The sequence below is a fragment of the Hippichthys cyanospilos genome, chromosome 2, assembly GCF_059441005.1.
Source record: "Hippichthys cyanospilos isolate Australia breed blue-spotted pipefish chromosome 2, RoL_Hcya_1.0, whole genome shotgun sequence".
NCBI lineage: Eukaryota > Metazoa > Chordata > Actinopteri > Syngnathiformes > Syngnathidae > Hippichthys > Hippichthys cyanospilos.
In genome coordinates this window covers 31,975,016-31,999,062 of record NC_142370.1, presented here as the reverse complement: position 1 = coordinate 31,999,062, position 24,047 = coordinate 31,975,016, and the positions used below count along the sequence as shown (strand labels likewise).

Below are 24,047 nucleotides of genomic sequence, written 5' to 3'. Positions count from 1 at the left end.
AGACGCCATATGATCTAATGGGGATGATTTGTGTATGTATCACATTACATAATGCTGTATTATAATATTTGAAAGTCCCATATTCGTGTCTATGTGGCCAGATTGAGCGTGGTGTTAATGCCAAGTCAGGCAGGGGAGAACAACAGATTAGCGAGTCTCTCTCTCTCTCTCTCTCGCTCTCTCTCTCTCTCTCTCTCTGTCTCTCAGTTTGGTGCTGGAGAACAGGAGGAGGAGGCTGCACTGCGCTGCTGTCGGATCGGTTCGTTGCGGTTTGGAGCGGGACTTTTGCGCTTTTTCCTCCAGCGCGCCTTCTCCTCGCGCGCCCTCGGACAACACGGCGTCCTCGTCGCCAGCATCATCGTCGTCATCAAAATCATGATTATTGCAATCGTTTTCATCTGGATCAGAACAGCACTTTTACTTTGTTGCCCTTTGCATCATTGGAACCTAGAGAGGAACATTTAAAAAGATCTGGCGTCGAATCTATTGAGGAGAAACTTCGATTTTGTTGGTCGGTATTCTGTTTTTCAAGATGGATCTGTTAAATTTCCTGCGAAGCGCTCTGGTTCTGCTCATTGTTGGAAAGGATCTTTTCACCAGGTGAGATCAGCATTGATATGTCCTGTTGCAGGTGTCCAGTTATATTTGAGATGCGGGTGTGAGACATGCCGTTTGCTGTTAGAGCGTAGCGCATCAGCCATTCAGTTGGTGGGAAAAGTTGGGAGACAGCTTACTGAAAAACAGACACCTGCATATGGATGAGAAAAAGATTTTTTCAAATATCGACTCATATTTTGACATAAAACAGCATACGAATAGATACTATTACGCAATATATATATATATATATATATATATATATATATATATATATATATATATATATATATATATATATATATATATATATATATATATATATATATATATATTGTTTATTCAATGTACCAAAGGAAATTTAAAACATACCTTCTCTATTTTCCAATGATATATTATAGTATTCATTATATTGCTTAAAAATATCTCATTGTTGGTAATGCCCATTTGGATGGTGATGCACTTTAAAGTTTGCATATGATTGATCAGTGAGATAAAATAGGACATATTTTTACATTAAACATTCCTGGCACGTCTTTGTGATGCACGGTTGTTTTTTTTTAAATATTGTACAGCTCTTAGTAACAATTACTCATAGTTAATGAAACATAAATGAAATGTTTTGTTTGTCATGCTTAGTATGCAAGCATATATGCAATAATTACAAAACCTTTTCCTCCATTGATTTACATCTGCATCACATATATATATATATATATATATATATATATATATATATATATATATATATATATATATATATATATATATATATATATATATATATATATATATATATATATATATATATATATATATATATATATATATATATATATATATATAATCTCCAAACCGTTTTTCGTTTGGAAATTTCAACTTATTTACGTGAACTTTGAGATGGGTCATTTTGACCCACATCATAACAGTAAAGTTAAAGTGCTCTAATAAACCACAAATAAAGTTCAGAATGCTTTTCATGACATGCTCTTGCTTCCTAGAAGAAGCGTCCAGACTTCGTTTTGATATAATGACATTTTTGGAACTATTCCAGATGAAAGGAAAAAAATATGGCCAAAACGTTCGACCTTGGTGTCACAATACAGTGACACATCTTCCTGTGTGAAAAAAACCTCAATCTAGCATTTCTGCCATATTTCTGAAACATATATAACAAACAAATCAAATTCCAATGACATGGATCGTATTTGAGCATTATTGCTATTTTTATATCGAAATTAAGTAACTTGCAGCAAAAGCGCCAACAGTCTACCTTACTTCTCTGTGCTCATAGACTCAATGACACAATTTGCATTATACATATGCATAGAAGGAGGTGACTTGTTTGTTATGGAGATGAATGCCAAATGAGGTGGGCAGGTGCACCCGCGTGGTGGCTCTCTTACACTCGCACTTCCGGGCTCGGTCAATCGAGGTCAAACATTAGGTGATGGATGAGAGAAAGCCTCTCTTGCGTAAATTGCTAATTGCTGGCCGAAAATTTTGATTTTCTTCAGTCAGTTTGGACATTACAATTTTAATGGAAGAAATAAACCCAGCAAACTTTTCAAGGGTTGATTTAAAATGACGTCATTGGGTTGAAATGAGTTGATTTAATGATATTTGTGTACAATTACCACTATTAAAAACAACATTTTTCACTTGCTGTCGAATGAAAATAATATCGTCTGTGTTCTAGGCCCAGGTAATGCCCAACCATTGCTCACCCTTTGGTCATGTGACATTCATAAAATGAACCGTGATTGATTGGTCGGTAGCCTTTAGCACATGCATCACATTGTTTTTGAAAGTATTAATTGCACATCAAAAATAAGTTATTGATCAAATTAGGCGTAATTTCATGTTTTTAAGAGGCCAGACATTCAATCCCAGCCAAATATTTTCTACTGTTATGTTAAAGGTGTGATCTTAAAATGGCTGTTACTAAAAGAGTTAATTAAAGATGTCTACTTTTTACCGATAAAACTGCTAAATAAGTGAACTATCGATATAAATGCCACAATTAATTGGTAAATACCAATTGTAATCACGTCTTGTATACCACCCATCAAGAATTCGGCTACTTTTTGCTAATTCATGATTTCAAGGTTTAGCTAATTTCCAAATTCAATTTATTGCCCAGGCCTATTAGAAATAATCTGAAGGTAAACCTGGCAACTCCACCTCCCATGGTGCATTGTGTATACTGTAAATCTATCAATGTATATACAGTACACACACACGCGCACACATATATATATATATATATATATATATATATATATATATATATATATATATATATATATATATATATATATATATATATATATATATTTTTTTTTTTTTTTTTTTTTTTTTTTTTTTTGCAGCTACATCCTAAGTACTGTAAATACTTCTTATTTTGAATTAAAATGTATCCTTTTTTTTAACACGTATTGAACACAAACAAGGATATTTTTTGCTTTAGTTTATCTCACAGTATGTGAATGTTTTTTGCTAGCATTTTGGGAAGTTAATTGAGGTAAAATTTTCCCGAAGGGTTGAATATTATATCGTGTCAAGGGCCTCACACTGAAAGCTGAGGTTTTGGTTGACTTAGCTCAAATCCTTTTTTTTTTCTTTCTTTCTTTGGCTGTCAGTTGATTTTTTTTTTTCTTCCTCTCTCTCCGTGGAGTCACTATATTATTTTCTTCTCAGTACAATGCAAAGTGTAGGCTGTGCTTTTTCCACCTCGTTGTGTGTCAGCTCTCTCGCTCTTAGACACTCACGCTTAAAAGTTAGCCTGCACGCCTCACTACAACCGCCCACCCATCTGAGAAAATAATGGCGCTTTCTCACGCCTCTATTTCGCCAAAGTTGCTTGTGGCTAAAGTTAGGACTTTGTCACCTTTTGCCAACCCATTTTTTTTTTCTCCAAAGCTGTCACTCACTTTTCACTACTCTAATAATAGAGGATTTTTATTGTATATGTGAAAAAAAAATAGTTTGGAGAATCTGGGGAGATCATCCACCATCCATAAGTCTGTACAGTGCATAATTGTGAGTAAAAGCGGTAGAAAAGCAAGGACATGCGTTAGCTTTGATTGATGTTGATTAGTAGAATAGCAATTTTTTTTCTTCTCATAATGGTTTGTCTCTATGGTGCGGACATGGCAGTTTAGACATCTTGCAGAGCCAAATATGTTTTTGTACACAAGAATTGCAATAATGCTAGGACGCAAAGAGCATAACCTCGGATTACCGTATTTTCCGCACTATAAGGCGCACCTAAAAGCCTTATTTTTTTTTAAACGCTGATGACGCGCCTTATAATCAGGTGCGCCTTATATATGGATCAATATTGCGATTGGGATTCATAGATGGGGAATGAAGTGATAAAGTAATCTTTACCTGTTTCTTTTGTGTGTTTACAGTTGAACAAGCTTGGTCATATTGACATTGAATTATTATGCTATTGAGAGTTATTATTTGAGTTATAATTGTTATTATAATATATATATACTTATATATATACTAATTGTTATTATAATATATATATACTTTGAGTATTACTATATTGTGATTGAAAAAGTTTGAAAGTATGTCATTCATTGAGGGTGCGCCTTATAATCTGGTGCGCCTTATATATGGAAACGTTTTAAGATATGTCATTCATTGAGGGTGCGTCTTGTAATCCGGTGTGCCTTATAGTGCGGAAAATACGTTATTTCAATTTAATATGAATGATAACAATCGCAGGTAGGTAGGTCACAGCATGTCAAATATTAATTCCCATTGTAAACTAGATTGATGGAAAAATGATCTCATTTAAACACATGTATTATCAACTATCATGATTTGCTAAAATACTGGTGTCAAACCCACGGCCTGGGGGCCAGATCCGGCCCGCCAATTCATTTTATGTGGCCCGCAGAATCTGACTTGACTTCAAGTTTCTGGCTGAAATACCAAACTTGCAAGTCGTCTTCAACTTAAAAAAAAAAAAAGTGGAAATGAAATTTATTTTGCTTCGCTGTCATACCTATGACAGAAACCTTCACGACAACGTGGCCCACGATAAAGATGAGTTTGATTTCCCTGTTTCGGAAGCTTGATGTTGGTGTTGATTATATTACTTTTGTGTAATGTCACAGTTGTGTCACTTTGGTGCCCCAAAGGTAAAAAAAATAAGGTCTCTGATTAGATGGTGAGAATAACTTCACAAAGATTTTTAACCACCCACTGCTTTTAATATAAAAACGAATAAATAAATTGAAAAGAAAAGAATAAATAAAAACAACAGGGGAACCAAGCTCTGGTCAGAATAATTTGGGAGTCAAACACTTCTCTTTTCATTAAAAAAAAAAAAAAAAGACTCAGCTTGTGTTCTTTTTTATAGTCTCTCTTATTGATAACTCTGACACACAAAGATCTCTTTGATTCATGTTTTTATTTATATAATACAATATCTGCATAATATGTGCTAACATTACAGCAAATTGTGATTTTCCCATTACTTGTTGAGAACTACTGTAAAGTGGTAGATTTATTGTTCTTCTCAAAAATTGCACACCCATAGGTTACAGTATGTAAACTGAGATTTGATCCACTAAGATTCATTTTGAGCAAGCACAGGACATGATTTTTTTTCTCCTCATTTCAAATGAAAGTTCAATTTTTAGCATAAAGATTTTTTAATTAGCCCAGGATTCACCTTAATGGTTGGTTTACCAATCCGGGGGAAATGCCTCTTTTAGCTCAAATGGACATCTTGCCATTTGGTCTATGTGAGAAATGCATGTTTACTTGAACCTGATTAGCTTTATCTTTTTACCTCGTTTAAAAAGTTTCAATCATGCTGTTTCCTGTCATCTACTTCTGAATTAACCCTTGTGTGCTATTTTGACCATTTTTTAGCTCATGGCACACTCCAGGTAGTGTGAGAACAAAGTGGTCATGCCATGTTGAACTTGTTGTCACCACGTGGGTGAAATTTCAGCTCCCTAGTGTCTTCTTTCAAATGCTTCCCCTGTGATGTGAAATGCCTTTGATGTAAAGATTGGACTAAATACCGCAAAAGGGTTTTAAACAAACTCACCGAATTCTTCAATTTTTTTTTTTTCATGAGCTTTTCTTACATTCACGGAACTTCCATCATCACTCAATTGCTCCAATAAAATTTCATGTTAACCGATCTCTAATTTAATATACAGATTTAAATGCAAAGCACTGTTAATCAATTATCGCGCGCGCACTGTAGAAATGGATTCCATCAACACCAACACCTCATTAAGTCTTATTTCTTCACTTTGTTCATTTGCGTATTGCTGAACTTAAAGCCAATTAAATTTAAAGAGGCTCTCCGAGTGAGGATCGGAGGCCCGCGTGTGCGTTGCTAGACGTGCCACTGTCTACGTAAATCTAATTAGGTCTCAAAGCTTTTTGCTGCGCATCAAATGCATTCAAAGATGTTGGCTGACACACAGAGACGGTTTGAGAGGCTTTGAGAGAGAGGAAGAGGGGAAGAGCGGAAATGGACTCTCTGGATTGTTTGTCGTGCTTGGTGGGCTGCAAATGTTTAATGCACCTCCCCCTGGAGAGCAATCGAATGTGTAACCGCGCACGTGTCTTTGATGAGTATCCACGCGGCTTTCATTTTAGACAGCTGCACCAGGGTCAATCAAAAGTTTGGACGTGATTTCTTATGTTATTCGATGAGAGAGTGTCTCCAAATTTTGGACGGTGATCCTGGAGCTAATTTGTTGGACAAAACAGTCAGAAATGGACACATGTGCTCTAAAATATGTTTGCACTGATGTGATGTAATCCGAAGCTGGTTAACAGGTATGATGTACTGCAAAAACAAACAAAAATTATGCACACTCAGAGGTTGAGCTGCACTGTGTTTGTTTATCAAGTAACATGTGACTTCCTTCAAATAGCTTAAAGGGATAGTGTGTAAAATTTAGAACGTTTTTCAATACAGCCAGCAGGAGGTGCTACAGGTGCTGTATTTACCATTGTCCTTAGCTATAACAAACATGGCCGCCCCCGGAGAAGAGCAGCACTGTATTTGTTTATCGAGAAACATGTGACTTCCTTCGAAAAGCTTAAAGGGATAGTGTGTAAAATTTAGAACGTTTTTCAATACAGCCAGCAGGAGGTGCTACAGGTGCTGTATTTACCATTGTCCTTAGCTATAACAAACATGGCCGCCCCCGGAGAAGAGCAGCACTGTATTTGTTTATCGAGAAACATGTGACTTCCTTCGAATAGCTTAAAGGGATAGTGTGTAAAATTTAGAACGTTTTTCAATACAGCCAGCAGGAGGTGCTACAGGTGCTGTATTTACCATTATCCTTAGCTATAACAAACATGGCCGCCCCCGGAGAAGAGCAGCACTGTATTTGTTTATCAAGAAACATGTGACTTCCTTCAAATAGCTTATAGGGATAAGGTGTAAAATTTAGAACGTTTTTCAATACAGCCAGCAGGAGGTGCTAAAGGTGCTGTATGTACCATTGTCCTTAGCTATAACAAACATGGCCGCCCCCGGAGAAGAGCAGCACTGTATTTGTTTATCAAGAAACATGTGACTTCCTTCAAATAGCTTATAGGGATAAGGTGTAAAATTTAGAACGTTTTTCAATACAGCCAGCAGGAGGTGCTAAAGGTGCTGTATTTACCATTGTCCTTAGCTATAACAAACATGGCCGCCCCCGGAGAAGAGCAGCACTGTATTTGTTTATCGAGAAACATGTGACTTCCTTCGAAAAGCTTAAAGGGATAGTGTGTAAAATTTAGAACGTTTTTCAATACAGCCAGCAGGAGGTGCTACAGGTGCTGTATTTACCATTGTCCTTAGCTATAACAAACATGGCCGCCCCCGGAGAAGAGCAGCACTGTATTTGTTTATCAAGAAACATGTGACTTTCTTCGAATAGCTTAAAGGGATAGTGTGTAAAATTTAGAACGTTTTTCAATACAGCCAGCAGGAGGTGCTACAGGTGCTGTATTTACCATTATCCTTAGCTATAACAAACATGGCCGCCCCCGGAGAAGAGCAGCACTGTATTTGTTTATCAAGAAACATGTGACTTCCTTCAAATAGCTTATAGGGATAAGGTGTAAAATTTAGAACGTTTTTCAATACAGCCAGCAGGAGGTGCTAAAGGTGCTGTATGTACCATTGTCCTTAGCTATAACAAACATGGCCGCCCCCGGAGAAGAGCAGCACTGTATTTGTTTATCAAGAAACATGTGACTTCCTTCAAATAGCTTATAGGGATAAGGTGTAAAATTTAGAACGTTTTTCAATACAGCCAGCAGGAGGTGCTAAAGGTGCTGTATTTACCATTGTCCTTAGCTATAACAAACATGGCCGCCCCCGGAGAAGAGCAGCACTGTATTTGTTTATCGAGAAACATGTGACTTCCTTCGAAAAGCTTAAAGGGATAGTGTGTAAAATTTAGAACGTTTTTCAATACAGCCAGCAGGAGGTGCTACAGGTGCTGTATTTACCATTGTCCTTAGCTATAACAAACATGGCCGCCCCCGGAGAAGAGCAGCACTGTATTTGTTTATCAAGAAACATGTGACTTCCTTCGAATAGCTTAAAGGGATAGTGTGTAAAATTTAGAACGTTTTTCAATACAGCCAGCAGGAGGTGCTACAGGTGCTGTATTTACCATTATCCTTAGCTATAACAAACATGGCCGCCCCCGGAGAAGAGCAGCACTGTATTTGTTTATCAAGAAACATGTGACTTCCTTCAAATAGCTTATAGGGATAAGGTGTAAAATTTAGAACGTTTTTAAATACAGCCAGCAGGAGGTGCTAAAGGTGCTGTATGTACCATTGTCCTTAGCTATAACAAACATGGCCGCCCCCGGAGAAGAGCAGCACTGTATTTGTTTATCAAGAAACATGTGACTTCCTTCGAATAGCTTAAAGGGATAGTGTGTAAAATTTAGAACGTTTTTCAATACAGCCAGCAGGAGGTGCTACAGGTGCTGTATTTACCATTGTCCTTAGCTGTAACAAACATGGCCGCCTCCGGAGAAGTGCCACCCCCCATGTAATGTAATTTAATGATAACTAGACCTTTGATTATATTTAAAATATACTGTTGGTCATTAAGAACACGTTCATTTGCAAGTTTTTTAAACTTACAATGATTTAATTTAGATCTTTTGAATGAAAAACGGTCTAAATCTTAAACACTGTCCCTTTAAAAAGACCAAAATGAAGGTTTTGTAGAGGCCAAGTCAAAGTCCGTTTTTACATCCAATGGAAACACTTTGATGTGAGTTTAAACGGGCAGTTAATGCTATAAAAAACAACAACAATAAAGCAGAGTTGAAACAATTATGAAAAGAAGAGTGGTCCAAATTTCCTCCACCAATCTGCAAAGATAAAACGGCTGAACTGGTCTTGCTTTTCACAAAACGTTCAAATATTACCTTGGCAACGATGCAATTAAGTTGGCTAATGACTTGTAAGATTTGAGAGGCCCCTTCAATTCCTACGAATGTTTATTTCCTCTTCCTTGCAAGCTCATCTTGTGAAGACTGACCGCAGCCTGTTTGACCTTGCTGCGCTAACAAAACCTCCTGTCACGGAAAAAGAAAAACATTCTTCAATTTCGCATTTAGTGGTGACCGTTTTGTGAGCACAATTCAGCAGTCACGCAACGATTAATTAATTTGCACAATGATCCCATTTATTTCAGGCATGGCGGTGATTGCCATGCTAAAAATACCACTGCTGCTCACTGAGGGAACGATAGCAAAAATACACTTTAAATGCTGCTCATCTGGATGAACGATTCCGAATATTTCCTCTGCGTGATTTTAGAGGAGAAGAAAGTCACGCGTCAGTGTAAAGTGACCTTCCGCGTATGTTATGAACTTCCTGTGCAAAGGTCGCAGTGATATTTTGTTTTTTTTGATTATAAATCTATTTCTCTGTCACTGCCGCCGCGGGACGCTTTGCCCATTATGAATGTGCAGCCTTATGTTGCCTTCAATTTATTTTCCGCGAGCCATCCTGTATGAAAGTCAGTTTGTGGTGAAAGGTCTTTGTTATTGAGTGAAAACTCATTATTGCCTCTCGTGACAGGGTGGAGGAGACTTGACATTCTGTCAAGTACAACAAGATGCAGAGTGTGCGGTTTATTGCAGGGGGGGGGCATGATTCCCCACTTCACCGGATGCTTAGTTTGAAAATGCAAAACTGCCACCTAGTGGTTGTAACGCTGTACTGCTGTAAAATGCCATACTCAATCTGCACTCCCCGAGGAAAAAAATGAAATACGACATTGGAGACTCTTCCTGACAGTGAGACTGCTGGGTAAAAATCATCAAAGAAAACCGGCCAAATGGGATTTATAATAATAACGGCAACTTTGAGGAATAAATAAATAAGGAGGAAAAGAATATCCACCTCCCTGGTGGATATTTTATGCTTTCTGGTGGGTTAGAAATTGCAAGGTTGGATTTAAAATTTGCCTGGATATATTTTTGAAGCCCAAGTAGAAGGTTTTACAAAACGGTATAGTAATAGTAATAATAATAATAATAATAATAATAATAATTAGAATAATAATAATAAAAAGAATAATAATAATTATTATTATTTATAGAAAAAAATTGTGTATTTATGTTGCATTCTGATAGTTTAACGACTGACAATTTTAGAAAAAAAACGAGAGTAAAAGAAACACTTGAAGACCTAAAAACATTTGATTGCAATTCAATTTCTGATTATACATATTTTTCAATGTGTCCTCTGTAATGTAGTGGGTCAAGCTGACGTCATTAAAAGTTGAAGTAAATGTTGAATGTAGTTTTTTAGTACAAGAATTTTGCTTGCATAACACATAACACTTTTTCCTGTTAAAAAAAAAAAACATTTTTTTTTTAATATATACTGTAATTAAGACATAGGTTGCAATTTCTGCATGGAGGAATAACAATAATTACAAGATTTTTTAGATAGCTTGATTACACACAAAAAGAAAAGTTTGGTTAATGACGTATAATCCCGGGTCAAATTGACCCAGGATGTTTTTTGCTGAGAAGTAAACACAAAGCATGGGTGTAAATTAAGCATTGCCCCATTATTTTGAGTGTGAGTTTTCAAACAAAAAAACAACACTCAACATTATTGGATAATTGAACATGTTTTTGGGTCATTTTGACCCGAATATATTATTACTGTTGGCTGAAAATGGACATCATGGTTTGAATCAAATTTGGGATTTGGATTGCATGTTTCAGTGACTAAATGCACCCGGGTCAAAATGACCCAGGGACATAACATAACAGGAGGGTGATTATTTAAATGTAAAATGTTTTCTATTTACTAGAGAATAGAATGCAAGTTTGATATACTGTAAATGCAAAATATATTGTATGATATATTTACTGTAAATACCGACAGTATGTACACATGGAATCGAGGAAAAATATACTCCGCGGTACTATAGTACTACTCTAACTCCAAACAAAACATCGACTATATTTTCCCCCCTTTTTAAGCAACCTATAAACTTGTGGCTACGTTTGACTTCTATTTCACAGGCGAGTGAACAACTATTAAAGACCGCTGTGTTACGACTTCTTTTTTTTTTCTTTCCTTCAGGGCCATGCTGAGTGACATTGGAGACTATGTAGGTACAGATATTGAAATATCCTGGTTGCCTAATCTGGATGAGCTCATGAAGGGCTATGCCAGAAACTTTCGCCCTGGGATAGGAGGTGAGTATGAGATCTATGCTGCTCGTGGCATTGGACCGCAATTCATCACCCTCACATTTATAGCCATCCTTAGCATAACATAACCATATTAAATACACTAACATGCAGTTGTTTTCATGAATTATTTTTCAGTGAAATGCATTTATGTTATTTAGCGGGAATATAAAAAAAGGTGATACGGTATTAATTTTGCTAAGAATGGCTGCAAGATGTGACCTATCCAATGACCGCACAGATAGATTTCTCAATCTCACAGCTTAACTCAGTTGTGTAAAGATGGACATGTGGAGCATGTCATGCACATCGACCATTATCACGCAACATCGTGTCCTCGCTGATGGATGGAACGTGACAATAATATTTTGAAAAATGACTTAAAAAAAATACAAATAAAGTGGCGCTCTGACCATTCAGGAATCAAGTCTATTATGTGCTGCCATTCCCCTCATTCAAGTCACTTACTTAATTGGATCTTCATGTGAGAAACACAGTTTTGCAGGATGCTTAAAATCAAAATAATTATGAAATAATAAATGAATAACAACTATACAGAAATTAAAAAAATGCATACAGTACATATTAGGGCTGCACAATCGATCGAATTTTAATCACGATTAAATAAAACAATACTTATGAAATAATAAATGAATAACAACTATACAGAAATAAAAAAAAAATGCATACAGTACATATTAGGGCTGAAAAATTGATCGAATTTTAATCACGATTAAATAAAACAATACTTATGAAATAATAAACTAATAACTATACAAAAATAAAAAAAACGCATACAGTACATATTAGGGCTGCACAATTGATCGAATTTTAATCACGATTAAATAAAACAATACCTATGAAATAATAAATTAATAACAATTATACAGAAATTAAAAAAAAAATGCATACAGTACATATTAGGCCTGCACAATTGATGGAATTTGAATCACGATTAAATAAGATGATCCTCTGCGACGATAACATTTGAAAAGTCAACCACTTTTTTTGATTACAAGTCAAATCAAGCACTTTGCCATCCTACCACCAGGGGGCATTGTTTCCCATATGTTTGCATGACAAAAGCATCAAATTTTCTCACCCTGATCTATTTTTTACCAGTGTGAAATGGCGTTCGGCTTCTCACCTCATCGCTAGTATATGCAGTGCTAGCTGTCAATTGGGACACATTTTGAAGAATCTGAATGAAGTCGGTTTGAAGTGACCTTGACCAAAACTGAAATTTTGACTGCTATTTAATTCAAATTTGCTTAAAAGTAAATAATGTGTTTAGCTCGAAGTAGGCTTATTTTTTCATTGTTTTGCACTCAGCAAGTAAGTTAGCTGTGTTGCCCTGTGCGCCAAGTTTTTGCCATGTCTTGTCAATTTGTTTTATGATTTACTTAATTTATTTTAGATTATTATTATCATTTGTAAATATCAAACCTCGAAGCCTTGTTTAAATACTGCTTTAAAACAAGGCAATAAATAGACATGTTGCTGAATAAGATGATGAATAATCGTGATTTTGATATTAACCAAAAGGATCATTATTATTATTTTGGCCAAAATCGTGCAGCCCTAATATATTAAATACATATTTACTGTCCAAACATGTATATTTGGAAATTCACTTGAATTGACTTCCCATGGTCTATAGCATAGGTGTCAAAGTCAAGGCCCAGGGGCCAGATCCGGCCCGCCACCTCACTTTTTGTGGCCCCTGAAATGCTGATTTGACTTCCGGTTTCTGACTAAAATACCAAAATTGCAAGTTGTCTTTAACTTTTAAAAACTTGGGGGAAGAAAAACAAACATTTTCTTATTCTCCAAATCTCTTTCGAACAGTTTTTGCCGGCTTCTGATATCAAATCTTGGTAAATGTGTAATCAACACACTTAAAATGTATTTGAATTCACAGTCATTCCGGCCCTCTGACAGAAATTATCACTATAATGCGGCCTAAAATAAAAATGTTTTTGACACCTGTGGTCTGTAGGATCCAGTATGAGCCTGAATCCACATTGAAAATGCAAAACTTATATGCAAACGACACTATATGCACCTTTGATGACCTTGCCAAGAACATTTTAGTAAACAGGCCAATATAAATCACTTCTAAGCCTGTCTAGCCTATGGAGTTTGACCCGCCACGATCAATTTCCCTAGAGAAGGCGTTGAACGGTGGGGAACGGCCATGTACGTATGATTCCATAATGTTCAGCTTTAACGGCCTCCGGTGTTCTGCATGGCTGAGCTCCCCTGCTTAGTTTTTGCCCTGGAGGCATTCGGGCACCCGCCATGCTAATCACAGAGCAAACTGCAGTGCGAGAACACAGCCGCGTGTGTTTATGTATGTGCGTGTCGCTATATTGTGAGTGTGCATGAACGGCGGGAGAAGCTTGCCCTGTGTGGGTCCATGAAAGCTCAGTGACGTTTATGACGGTCCGTGGTGTGATGTGCCACTTAGCACGCTTCAACTGGATAATTCCTAATCTCTGTGCACCGTAGGAGTGTTGATGTAGGAGGAAAATAGATGTGATTGTGGTGTTGTGTGTGTACGTGTGTGTATTTGCTTTTCTCACATCTCCCAGGTCCACCTGTGAATGTGGCCATGGCGATTGAAGTGGCCAGCATTGATCACATCTCTGAAGCCAACATGGTAAAGTCATACAGCCAAAATCAACTCTCAACAAAGATCACAGATTAGCTCATTTTTTAAGCACACGTTGAGGTGTTTCATCACGTATCACTTTGAGTGGTAAAACCCAGTCTGTTTAGGTCAAGAACTTCCTGTTTTACTTCTTCTTCTCAACACGTTTTGTGCCAAACTTTATCGGAAAAAGAAACCTCTAGGGCAGGGGTGTCAAACTCATTTTTGTCGCGGGCCTTTTTGTGGCGAGAACTTCCTTCATTGGGCCGATATGTTGAGGAAACCAAGTCGATTTTAAATGATCTCATAGTATTATTACTGTACACAGCTCATTGATGGCTTAGTTGTTTTGAAATCAGAAGTAAAGCATTCTAGTTTGTTCATTTATCTTTTATATTACTGTAACAGAACAAACCAAAAAATCTCAACTTTATTTTTCATTATACACGACAAGCTAGAGTTTAGCAAGGGTCATGGAAACTCACATGATTTGCTTTCGTAGGCCACATAAAATGATGTGGCGGGCCGGATTTGGCCCCCGGGCCTTGAGTTTGACACATGTGCTCTAAAGGGCCAGTAATTTTAGCATTTTCACTCATCTTTCAATTGTTGCACAAATGCTTTCAGCACAACTTTAAAGTGAATACAGTAAAAGCGGACGGCCCCGCCTTGGTCAACTTTCCCCTTTCAATTGTTGCACAAATGCTTTCAGCACAACTTTAAAGTGAATACAGTAAAAGTGGACGGCCCTGCCTTGGTCAACTTTCCCCCCCAAACCCAATGGCACCAAAGCAGAAAAATATTGATAATCTTTATATATATATATATATATATATATATATATATATATATATATATATATATATATATATATATATATATATATATATATATATATATATATATAGGTTTCTCAAGAAAATCGAGCAAGTAGATGAACAGGAATCCATGGTACCGAATTTTTTCATTTGCATGCATTTTATCAAGAATACAAAAACTTGTTGAACGGCATACAATTTTGGTCCATGGCTGAGCCTCCATATTCGTGTGTGGTTCTTGGCAGGAGTACACCATGACCGTTTTCCTTCGGCAGAGCTGGCACGATGACCGCCTGTCCTACAATCACACCAACAAAACGCTGGGATTGGACAGCCGCTTCGTAGACAAGCTTTGGCTGCCCGACACCTTCATCGTCAACGCCAAATCGGCTTGGTTCCACGACGTTACTGTGGAGAACAAACTGATACGCCTTCAGCCCAACGGTGTTATTCTTTACAGCAGCCGGTACGAAACCGGCTGAGGTTTTGCTAAAGGACGTGTTTTTTGCAGCTTTTAAACATTTGCTCAAGATAATGTGAGTGCGCTGATGGCTTCTATTTACCGCGCCTCATTATTCATGCGACGAGAGGCGAATAAACACAGTTTCTATGGTAACCTCTGAAGTTTCAACTTGTTCGTCTTGAAGCGCCGGCAGCTTCTGCAGCAGAACTGCATAACCTCTCGATTGCCATGAATGATGCACGCAGTTTCGTGTTCTTACTATAACCTGCAAGGCACAAGAAGTCCAGAAAATCAAATACTGTTTTCTCATTGGACTAACTCCCTTATATATATTTTTTTAAATCTCTGCAGTATTTCAGCAAATCCTTTGATCTTTACATCAAAGGAGTTTCACATCAAAAGGAAAGCATCAAAAGAAGACACCAGGGAGCTGAAATTTCACCCACATCAAATTTCTTCGTGGCATGACCTCTTAGTTCTGACAGGAGCAGGAATGTGCCATCCCTTGGCTAAAATACTGTGAGAAATATGGAAGAAAATGACCAAAAATGATTAAAACAAACAAAAAACTGCACAAGGGTTAAATGTGTGGATTGCAGCAGAATTTGCTATTCCATTTCGAGGCTGATCGGGTCCGAAGAAGGTTTTTGATTGAGTTATTTGTCCCTCCAGAATTACCTCAACGGTGGCATGTGACATGGACCTGACAAAATATCCCATGGATGAACAGGAGTGTATGCTTGACCTGGAAAGCTGTAAGTGCAAATGCTTACTATTATTATTTTTACATTTCAATCAGTTTTCTTTTACAGATTCCCTGTTTGCCCTGGTACTGCACTGGTGACGTTTAGTTATAATGATAAAAATGATAGGGGTCCCAAAATAATACATTAAATACGATCAACTAATTACAGTGATAGTTGGTGTGATTTTTTTTTTTTTAGGTGCGTTAATCTTAGATTTAATCTTGAACTTTTTGCGCTCTGCATGCTGATTAGATTGGTATGCATGCATTGGGATTCTTGTGAGTGGTTGGGGGTTGAAAAAAGTCAATTACACTCTGAAGTGGACACTGATTGGCTGAAGGAAGACATGAAAATGGAAGAGCATGTGAGGGAGGGTTGTCATTCTGATGAATGGTAAATTTAACTAAAAAAAAAAAATACCCAAATGGAAGCTTTGATTAAGGTGGAGTAGTATGCCTAATTTGTAAATTGCTTTTTTTTTAACCACAGAACTAGCTCAAGTTTAGCCTACCACATCAATGCAAAGCACCCAGTTAAAGATAGCAATAAAGAGTCATAGCAAAGCTTACTGCTCTTTTTTATTACAATGCTTTTTTTAAAATTTATGTTAGGTTTGTCTAAAGAAAACAGCACAATTTCCAAATGTGTCCAAATGAAAGCTTGCAACCAGCACTTGGGATTCATCTCAAATGCATCAAACATTAAATCGTCACAAGTGCATCTATGAAAGAAAATAAATGACTGAAACTGACGGGATTTCTAAGAAGTTTTTAGGTCAGATTAAAAAAGATTAATTGGATTAATTAATTGCGGATATTAGCTAAGAATAATAATAACAGCATGCAGGGTTGTGCGCTATTTTGTGCAACTACTTGATGAAATAATCTTAAGTGAATTTAATAACCACTTTTTTCAGTATACAGCCCATCAAAGATTTGAAACTTCCTCTTTTGTTCGGTTTTAGACGGTTTTAACCACAGGAGTAGCTCAAGTTTAGCCTACCACATCAATGCAAAGCACCCAGTTAACGTTAGCAATAAAGACAGTGATGTGCTCATTTTTATTACAATGCTTTTTTTTATTTATGTTAGGTTTGTCTGAAGAAAACAGCACAATTTCTTCCAAGTGTCCAAATGAAAGCTTGCAACCAGCACTTGGGATTCATCTCAAATGCATCAAACATGAAATCGTCACAAGTGCATCGATAAAAGCAAATAAATGACTGAAATCAATCTTTTCATCTGCCACAATAATACAATGTATACAAAAAAACTGATGGGTTTTCTAAGACGTTTTCAGATTAAAAAAGATTAATTGGATTCATTATTGCGGGTATTAGCTAAGAATAATAATAATAACAGCATGCAGGGCTCTGCGCTTTTTGTGCAACTACTTGATGACATAATATTAAGTACATTTCTTCAGTATACAGCCCAACAAAGATGTGAAACGTCCTCTTTTGTTCTGTTTTAGACGGTTACTCCTCAGAGGACATCGTGTACCACTGGTCGGAAAGTCAAAGGCACATTCACGGCCTGGACAAGCTGGAACTCTCGCAGTTCACCATCACGGACTACCGGTTTGTCACAGAGATGATGAACTTCAAATCGGGTGAGTTTTCATCATGCACTAAGTGTTTTATGCATTTTGTAGTGCTTTGGCGCTCTGCCTTTGAAGCGAGATATTCTTTTGAGCGAGTCTCTTTTGTGGTTGGGCTATATTCCATGCACAGAAGGAATGCATGAGGGCCACACGGAGGGATTAGGAGATGATAGCGGCTAGGGTGTACGTAAAGCACGGATGTTGACGTCTACAGCTCCACCGAATGTCTTGCCGTTTAAAGCTTTGACTCGGCAAGCACTTAAGCGACAAAGGCTAGAAATTCCCCAACATCCGCACGTCTTAAGAACAGCGCAAGACGTTTTCATAATTGATAATTACACTCTTCAAAAAAAGCAATTAACCACTGCTTGTCTTTTTCTTCGCAGCGGGAAGATTTCCAAGGCTCAGCCTTCGCTTCCAGCTCAGACGTAACCGAGGCGTGTATATCATCCAGTCATACATGCCTTCCATATTGCTGGTCGCCATGTCCTGGGTGTCCTTTTGGATCAGCCAATCGGCAGTCCCTGCTCGTGTGTCCTTAGGTTGGTATTGGACATTTTTATGTATATTTATATATAGGGGGACCCCGTGTTACGAGAATAATTCGTTCCGCGGTTGGGCTCGTAAGACGAATTCACCGTATAGCGGGCAATCAGAACATATGTTGAATACCTAATGCGTTTAGAACCCCAGGTAAAAACATCAAAATTGTACATACGTATTAAAAATTGGTACCAAAATAGTATGGTAAGTGCTACGTATATATAACATACATGTATACAATCAGAAAACATCATAAATAAAAAACATAGAAAGGATTTTTTTTACCTTGGCGCTTGTTATGCCCATATTCCCTCGTAAGGGTAGCCTAGGCTAGGCTAGCTTCATATTTCTTGATTATCTCCAGCATCGTTTCCGTATAAATCATCTTCTTACGTCTCTCTTGAACATCGCTAGCCATCTTGGGACCCATGGCTAACTCACTCAAGTTTGAATTGAGCAGTAAAATGCACGATAAATACGGTTTTGTAACCACTCGCGATAGAACAAAGCTTTACCATGCCGCCATTTTGAAATGAGTGAGGCCGACCAATAGCAGACCCACATCTCCGTGCGGAGACGCTGACCAATAGCAGATGAGCATTGTCGTGACACGTTGCATGGAGGCCGTTAAACTGCAACAGAAAATAAGTGCAATTAACTAAAAACAGCAAAGGAGGTAGGCAAAACAACACAAATACAGCCAAGCCCCTAGGGTCATGACAGTTGTTTTTGTCGCAAAGCCGGAAAAATGTCGTGAAGAGGGCATGAAAAAACTCAGTATTCCACATCGCAACATGAAAAAAACGTAAGCCAGGGACGCTGTAATATATATATTGAACTGGCACAAAGTAAACACATGAATTCATTTTTTGAGAGACCTTTTTTAAGAGACCTTGTAAAAACCAAGTAACCTTCTCTAATACCTTAAAAAAATGAAATAAAACCAAATTATAGTCAAATAACAAACAACAAACTTGTGCATTTGACTCAAGTCCCATCAGATTTTTTTGTCCCGTTTGTCCCAAAAGGCATCACGACGGTTCTCACCATGACCACCCTGATGGTGAGCGCCCGTTCCTCCCTGCCTCGCGCCTCAGCCATCAAGGCCCTGGACGTCTACTTCTGGATCTGCTACGTGTTTGTGTTCGCCGCACTGATCGAGTACGCCTTCGCTCATTACAATGCGGACTACAGGCTCAAAGAGAAAGCCAAGGTGAAGGCCAGCAAGCTCGGCTCCGAGGTGAGAATTCCCTCGCCGTTGCGTTTCGGCCTCTGTTGCCGTTGTTGTGAGTAATGAGAAGACCTTCCAAACAGACCTGCGCTGGCTTTTAAACCTGAGAACTGACAAGCATGGACACTACTGACCTTGAGCGCTGCTATGGAATTCCACAGCATTACGGGCAATACACAAGATTTCTCCAACGGGAGTAATACAAATATGAAAAAGAATGATAACATTTGAGGTGTAACTCCGACCTCAAATTGGATGCACATATGATCCCACGCAATTCTTGCCTTCTTAGTTAAGATAAGGTAACAGATATCCTTTAGAGAAAAAAAATATAAACACTACTGGTTGAAAACAGCACAGGCCTTATTGATTATGTTACGACTAGTTTGGTGTCTTTATATAGTAACAAAATTCAGATGTACAGATAAATAAATAAACAAATGTATAAATAAATAAAGCAAGCGGTTATGTGCAATTTTAGGGGCCTGTTTTTGCTTGGAAGTGCATATTTAATTGATTAATCTGGTTATTTTTTTGGGCAATTTTAATGATTAAAAACGTTTGAATTTCCATTCTTTTATCAAAAATGGGAAATTTTCTCAAATCGACGTGTTGCAGCGCAGGCAGTTTGACGTGACCAGAAAATAAGAGCAATTACCAAAAAGCGCCTGAAGAGGGAGGCAAAACAAAATAAACACAGCCAACAGACAAAAATGCTGTAAAGAGGGGACAAAATAACTTAGTGTTCCACTATATATATATATATATATATATATATATATATATATATATATATATATATATATATATATGTTTGTATAGTGTCCTCAGCTTTCTGAATAACATCTTGTGCCCTTTACAGTCCATTGTGAAGAACGGCAAGCAGGCAATGGTTCTCTTCTCCCTGTCTGTCACCGGCATGAACCAGGGCGTGGTCATTTCCAACCGCCACAGCCGCGCTCAGCGGTCCAGCAGCGAGATCCCAGGGGACGCGGTCTCCGAGGAGTCCGAGTCCAGGAGGCGGTCCAGACAGATGAAAGAGAGCGAAGAGGAGAAGAAATGTTGTTCCAAGTGCGTTTGCAAGCCCATCGACGCCGACACCATTGACATCTACGCCAGGGCCGTGTTTCCTTTTACCTTCGCTGTGGTCAACGTGATCTACTGGGTGGCATATACCATGTAAAAGAGGAGGGGGAAAAAAAAAAAACACAGAAGGACTGTATATACACGATACTGCCGCCACATTAATGCTGGCGGTCTTATGCAGCTGAAACACGCTGCGGGAAAGACAAAAATAACTTATAAAGGGAAGGACGTGTTCCAGCCAGTGGAAATGGAAAACGTGACCCAAGGACAGATGGGACCTTCAAATTTTAACACAGACGCGGAATGCAAGTATGCAATGCCACATGGTCCTGGGCAGCTTTAATAAGCGCATCACCCTGCTCGTGCACCTGCATTAGTGCCCCCCCCCCCCCCCCCCCCCCATATAAAAACACACACATAGAGTAAACCCTGCAAACTTTTGATCGCTTAGACCTGCAAGTCGTAGCCTGAAGTGGACCGAGTTTTATCAAAGGACCACCAAGAACAAGAAGAGGTGTCCCTACTTTCTGCATGGCTGATAACATTCTCACTCTTCACGCGCCATCGCCGTCCTGCCCTTTTGCGCCTTTTCCCTGTTCCTTCCAAACTAAGTTCTTTGTTTTGGACGTGGTCGAGAATGTCTCATCTTCTTCTTCCGAGTGATGACGTATTCCTCGCCATTAAAGGACTTCTATCATCAATGGTTTCAGTGTGTGTGCATGTTCAGACCCCCCCCCCCCCAAAAAAAAAGACCAAATTATCCAATAGACACATATTTTAGATGCTGTAAATTGCAGTAATTTTATGACTGTGCGCAGTGCACTCAAGCGAATGCAAAATTTAGTGATGGGAAAATGGAGCCTCGTGAACCATTTTTTAGCATTTTTAGTTCCTCCAGATGGTAGGCTTGGTTTAAAGATGTGGCTGAAATGTAATGCGTCGCCACTACACTACTTTATTTTTAAAACAAGAGCACCATCGAGAGCAGTGGTTCTCAAATGGGGTTGCTAGTACCCCTAGGGGTATTTGAAGGAACTTCAGGGGGTACTCGAGACAAACATGCAAAAATCCTTTTATAATATTTATTGAATTAATTCATTGTTTCAGGAAAGTATACGTTCATAAAACACATTTTCTTTTCAGTAGGTTATTCAGTTTCATTGTTGTAAAAAGACAGATTCTCCCCCATACTAGAATGGTTCAACCCAATTTGTCACACCTCTCGTCACCTGTCGAGTTAATAATTTATTATCTCTCCTATGATCCCAAAAGTTGAATCTTTTTTTGTAGACAAATATTTATTTAAAATTCTTTATTTTTGAGAACAAGTCTGAGACTTTCAATTGTTTTTTTTTTTTTGTGGGAAAAAATATTTATTAATAATTAAATTATTTCTTCTGGAAAAAAGATTTATTCCATGATCCAAAAGAGCACAGTTTAGGTTGATTATTTTTGTGGACCAATAAAAATGGAGTTTGAAAGGGTCTAAAGTTTAATAAATCAGACATCATGGCATGTTTTAATGCTTTTTTTTTTAAAACTAGAAATGCATTGCACTGGTTATGGGGTACTTGGCTGAAAACTATCATCTGCATATACCAGTTTGGCCAACTGAACAAATTTTAGGCAGATCATTAATGAAAAAAAGAAAATAGTAGTGGCTCCAGGGAAGAACCCTGGGGTACACCTCTCTTCTTGACATAAAACAAAATCAGAATGGCTGCCCTGATAATATATCTATCTGCCCTGTCTGTAATGAAAAAAAAAAACACACCACACTTACAAGTCTCATTTGTTGGATGATACAACAACCAATTACCCAATCAGATTCAACTTGAGCTTGATTGGTTAAAAAAGACATCTCAATGTCGCTGTGTCTCATCCTTTGATGTTTACATCAAAGGAATATCACATCAAAGCATTGTAAGAAGACACCAGGGAGCTGAAATTTCACCCAGATGGTGACAACATGGCAAAGTTCAAAATAGCACGATTTGTTGCATCTTGCAAGTGTTTTCTGGAGCTTAGCTTAATCAATTGCATACGATTATTTTGTGTACCGGGAGAGCTGGTTACATTTAACAAGGGGATTTGTCTTGAGTAAAAAATAAACCGAGGCTGACCTGCTCGACGCAAGCTTCTATAAGACACGAGTGTTTAGTGTCACACCTGCTCATTGGAAAGCTAACCGAACGCTCTGAGACACACGCGCTTTCTTCAGGCCACTCGCTTTTTCTTCGAGTATTACTTTGAAGTTCTCTTCATGCGAAAGGCTTTGCACTGTCAAGTGGGATTTGCATTTATGATGAGAATAATTGCCCCTCTGAAAGACGGTACTTTAGCAAGGAAAAAAAAATGGTCCTTCTGTCGCGTGTGCCTCTAAAAATAACGTACATTTCTTTTAGGCAAGCCCCGAGTTTGCTTCGTTCAATCCGTTTCGTAATTGTGAGCCGAGCTTAGGTTCGATCCACTCTTCTAATTATGATCTGTCGGAAAAATACAATATTTTTTCTAATTGTTGAATGTAAGATGTTTTTTTTCAACAACGACACGTTACAAAAATTCTAATTTTGACACGTAATGCCCAGATGAGCGCTGCAACTTACGATCAGAAGTGACCACGCTTGTGCCAAATAGTTTGTATTAAGTCAGGTTATTTATGATTTTTTTCCCCCTCAACTACTCAAATTGTTCAGTGGAATTAGTTCTATCCATACTTATGTAGGTGAAATTTATTAACACCCACAAAATATTGAAAAAATGGTAGGGTGTGTTTTTGTAGTCTGTGACAGGATGACACTTTAAGACATAGCCAATGACTGTCTACTGCCACCTACTGTCTTGAGGTGAAACACAAGTCAACAAAGAATTTTCTGTTTGCTGACATGGTTTGAGCGCCACTCAACAGAATGTTGCAAAATTTGCAGAAAAATTAATGTAATAAATCCTATTAAAATGCATCTCCAAAACTGTAATTATAATGGTTTTATATGGTCCAAAAATTGGACAATGATTATTTTTGTACATAGAATCTCGCAAATGCTGCAATCACATAGAAATGTCAGAATCTTTGCATTTTGGAATTTTACATGTTTTATTCATCAGCTGGAAATTTCAACTCACTTTTCCCCCCATTTACTCTTTAGTGATATAATTAAAAAAAAAATGAAAGGAATTTCCATAGTTTGTAACATAATGCTACTAAGTGTTAAAAACCCTTTTATATATTCTATACAGAGTGAGCATTTTAAGAACAATTGGAAAACAGATCCTAGAAAATTTGGATGCATTTAATACAGCATAAGGAAATATGCTGTATTGGGATAAATAGAGGAGCAATAACGAATGTATTTTACTTGATTAAACATGTGGCCCCTTAGAAAAATGAGTTTGACACCCCTGATCTAAAAAAAAACAAAAACAACTCAAGCCAGGAACATGACATTATATCGTCATTATTATTACTAATATTCTTCCTATTATTATTACGTATTATTAACTGAGGCACTTATTTTTTCAAACACTTTCCTTATATTTCTCAGCAAACAATGCCCAGATCGTGTGAATTGATT

The 24,047-nt window shown here is 37.6% G+C and overlaps 1 protein-coding gene across 1 annotated transcript; it reads left to right on the top strand.

Annotated features, from left to right (window-relative positions):
- The first annotated feature begins 200 nt into the window (after positions 1-200).
- gabrd (gamma-aminobutyric acid type A receptor subunit delta) lies at positions 201-21,176 on the top strand. The gene is made up of 9 exons (XM_088403535.1): positions 201-600; positions 11,224-11,339; positions 13,928-13,995; positions 15,050-15,270; positions 15,940-16,022; positions 17,487-17,624; positions 18,002-18,157; positions 19,187-19,398; positions 20,252-21,176. Exons 1-9 carry the CDS (start codon positions 533-535, stop codon positions 20,570-20,572), a joined length of 1,383 nt encoding a protein of 460 aa, XP_088259661.1. The 5' UTR covers positions 201-532; the 3' UTR covers positions 20,573-21,176.
- The last annotated feature ends 2,871 nt before the right edge of the window (positions 21,177-24,047 follow it).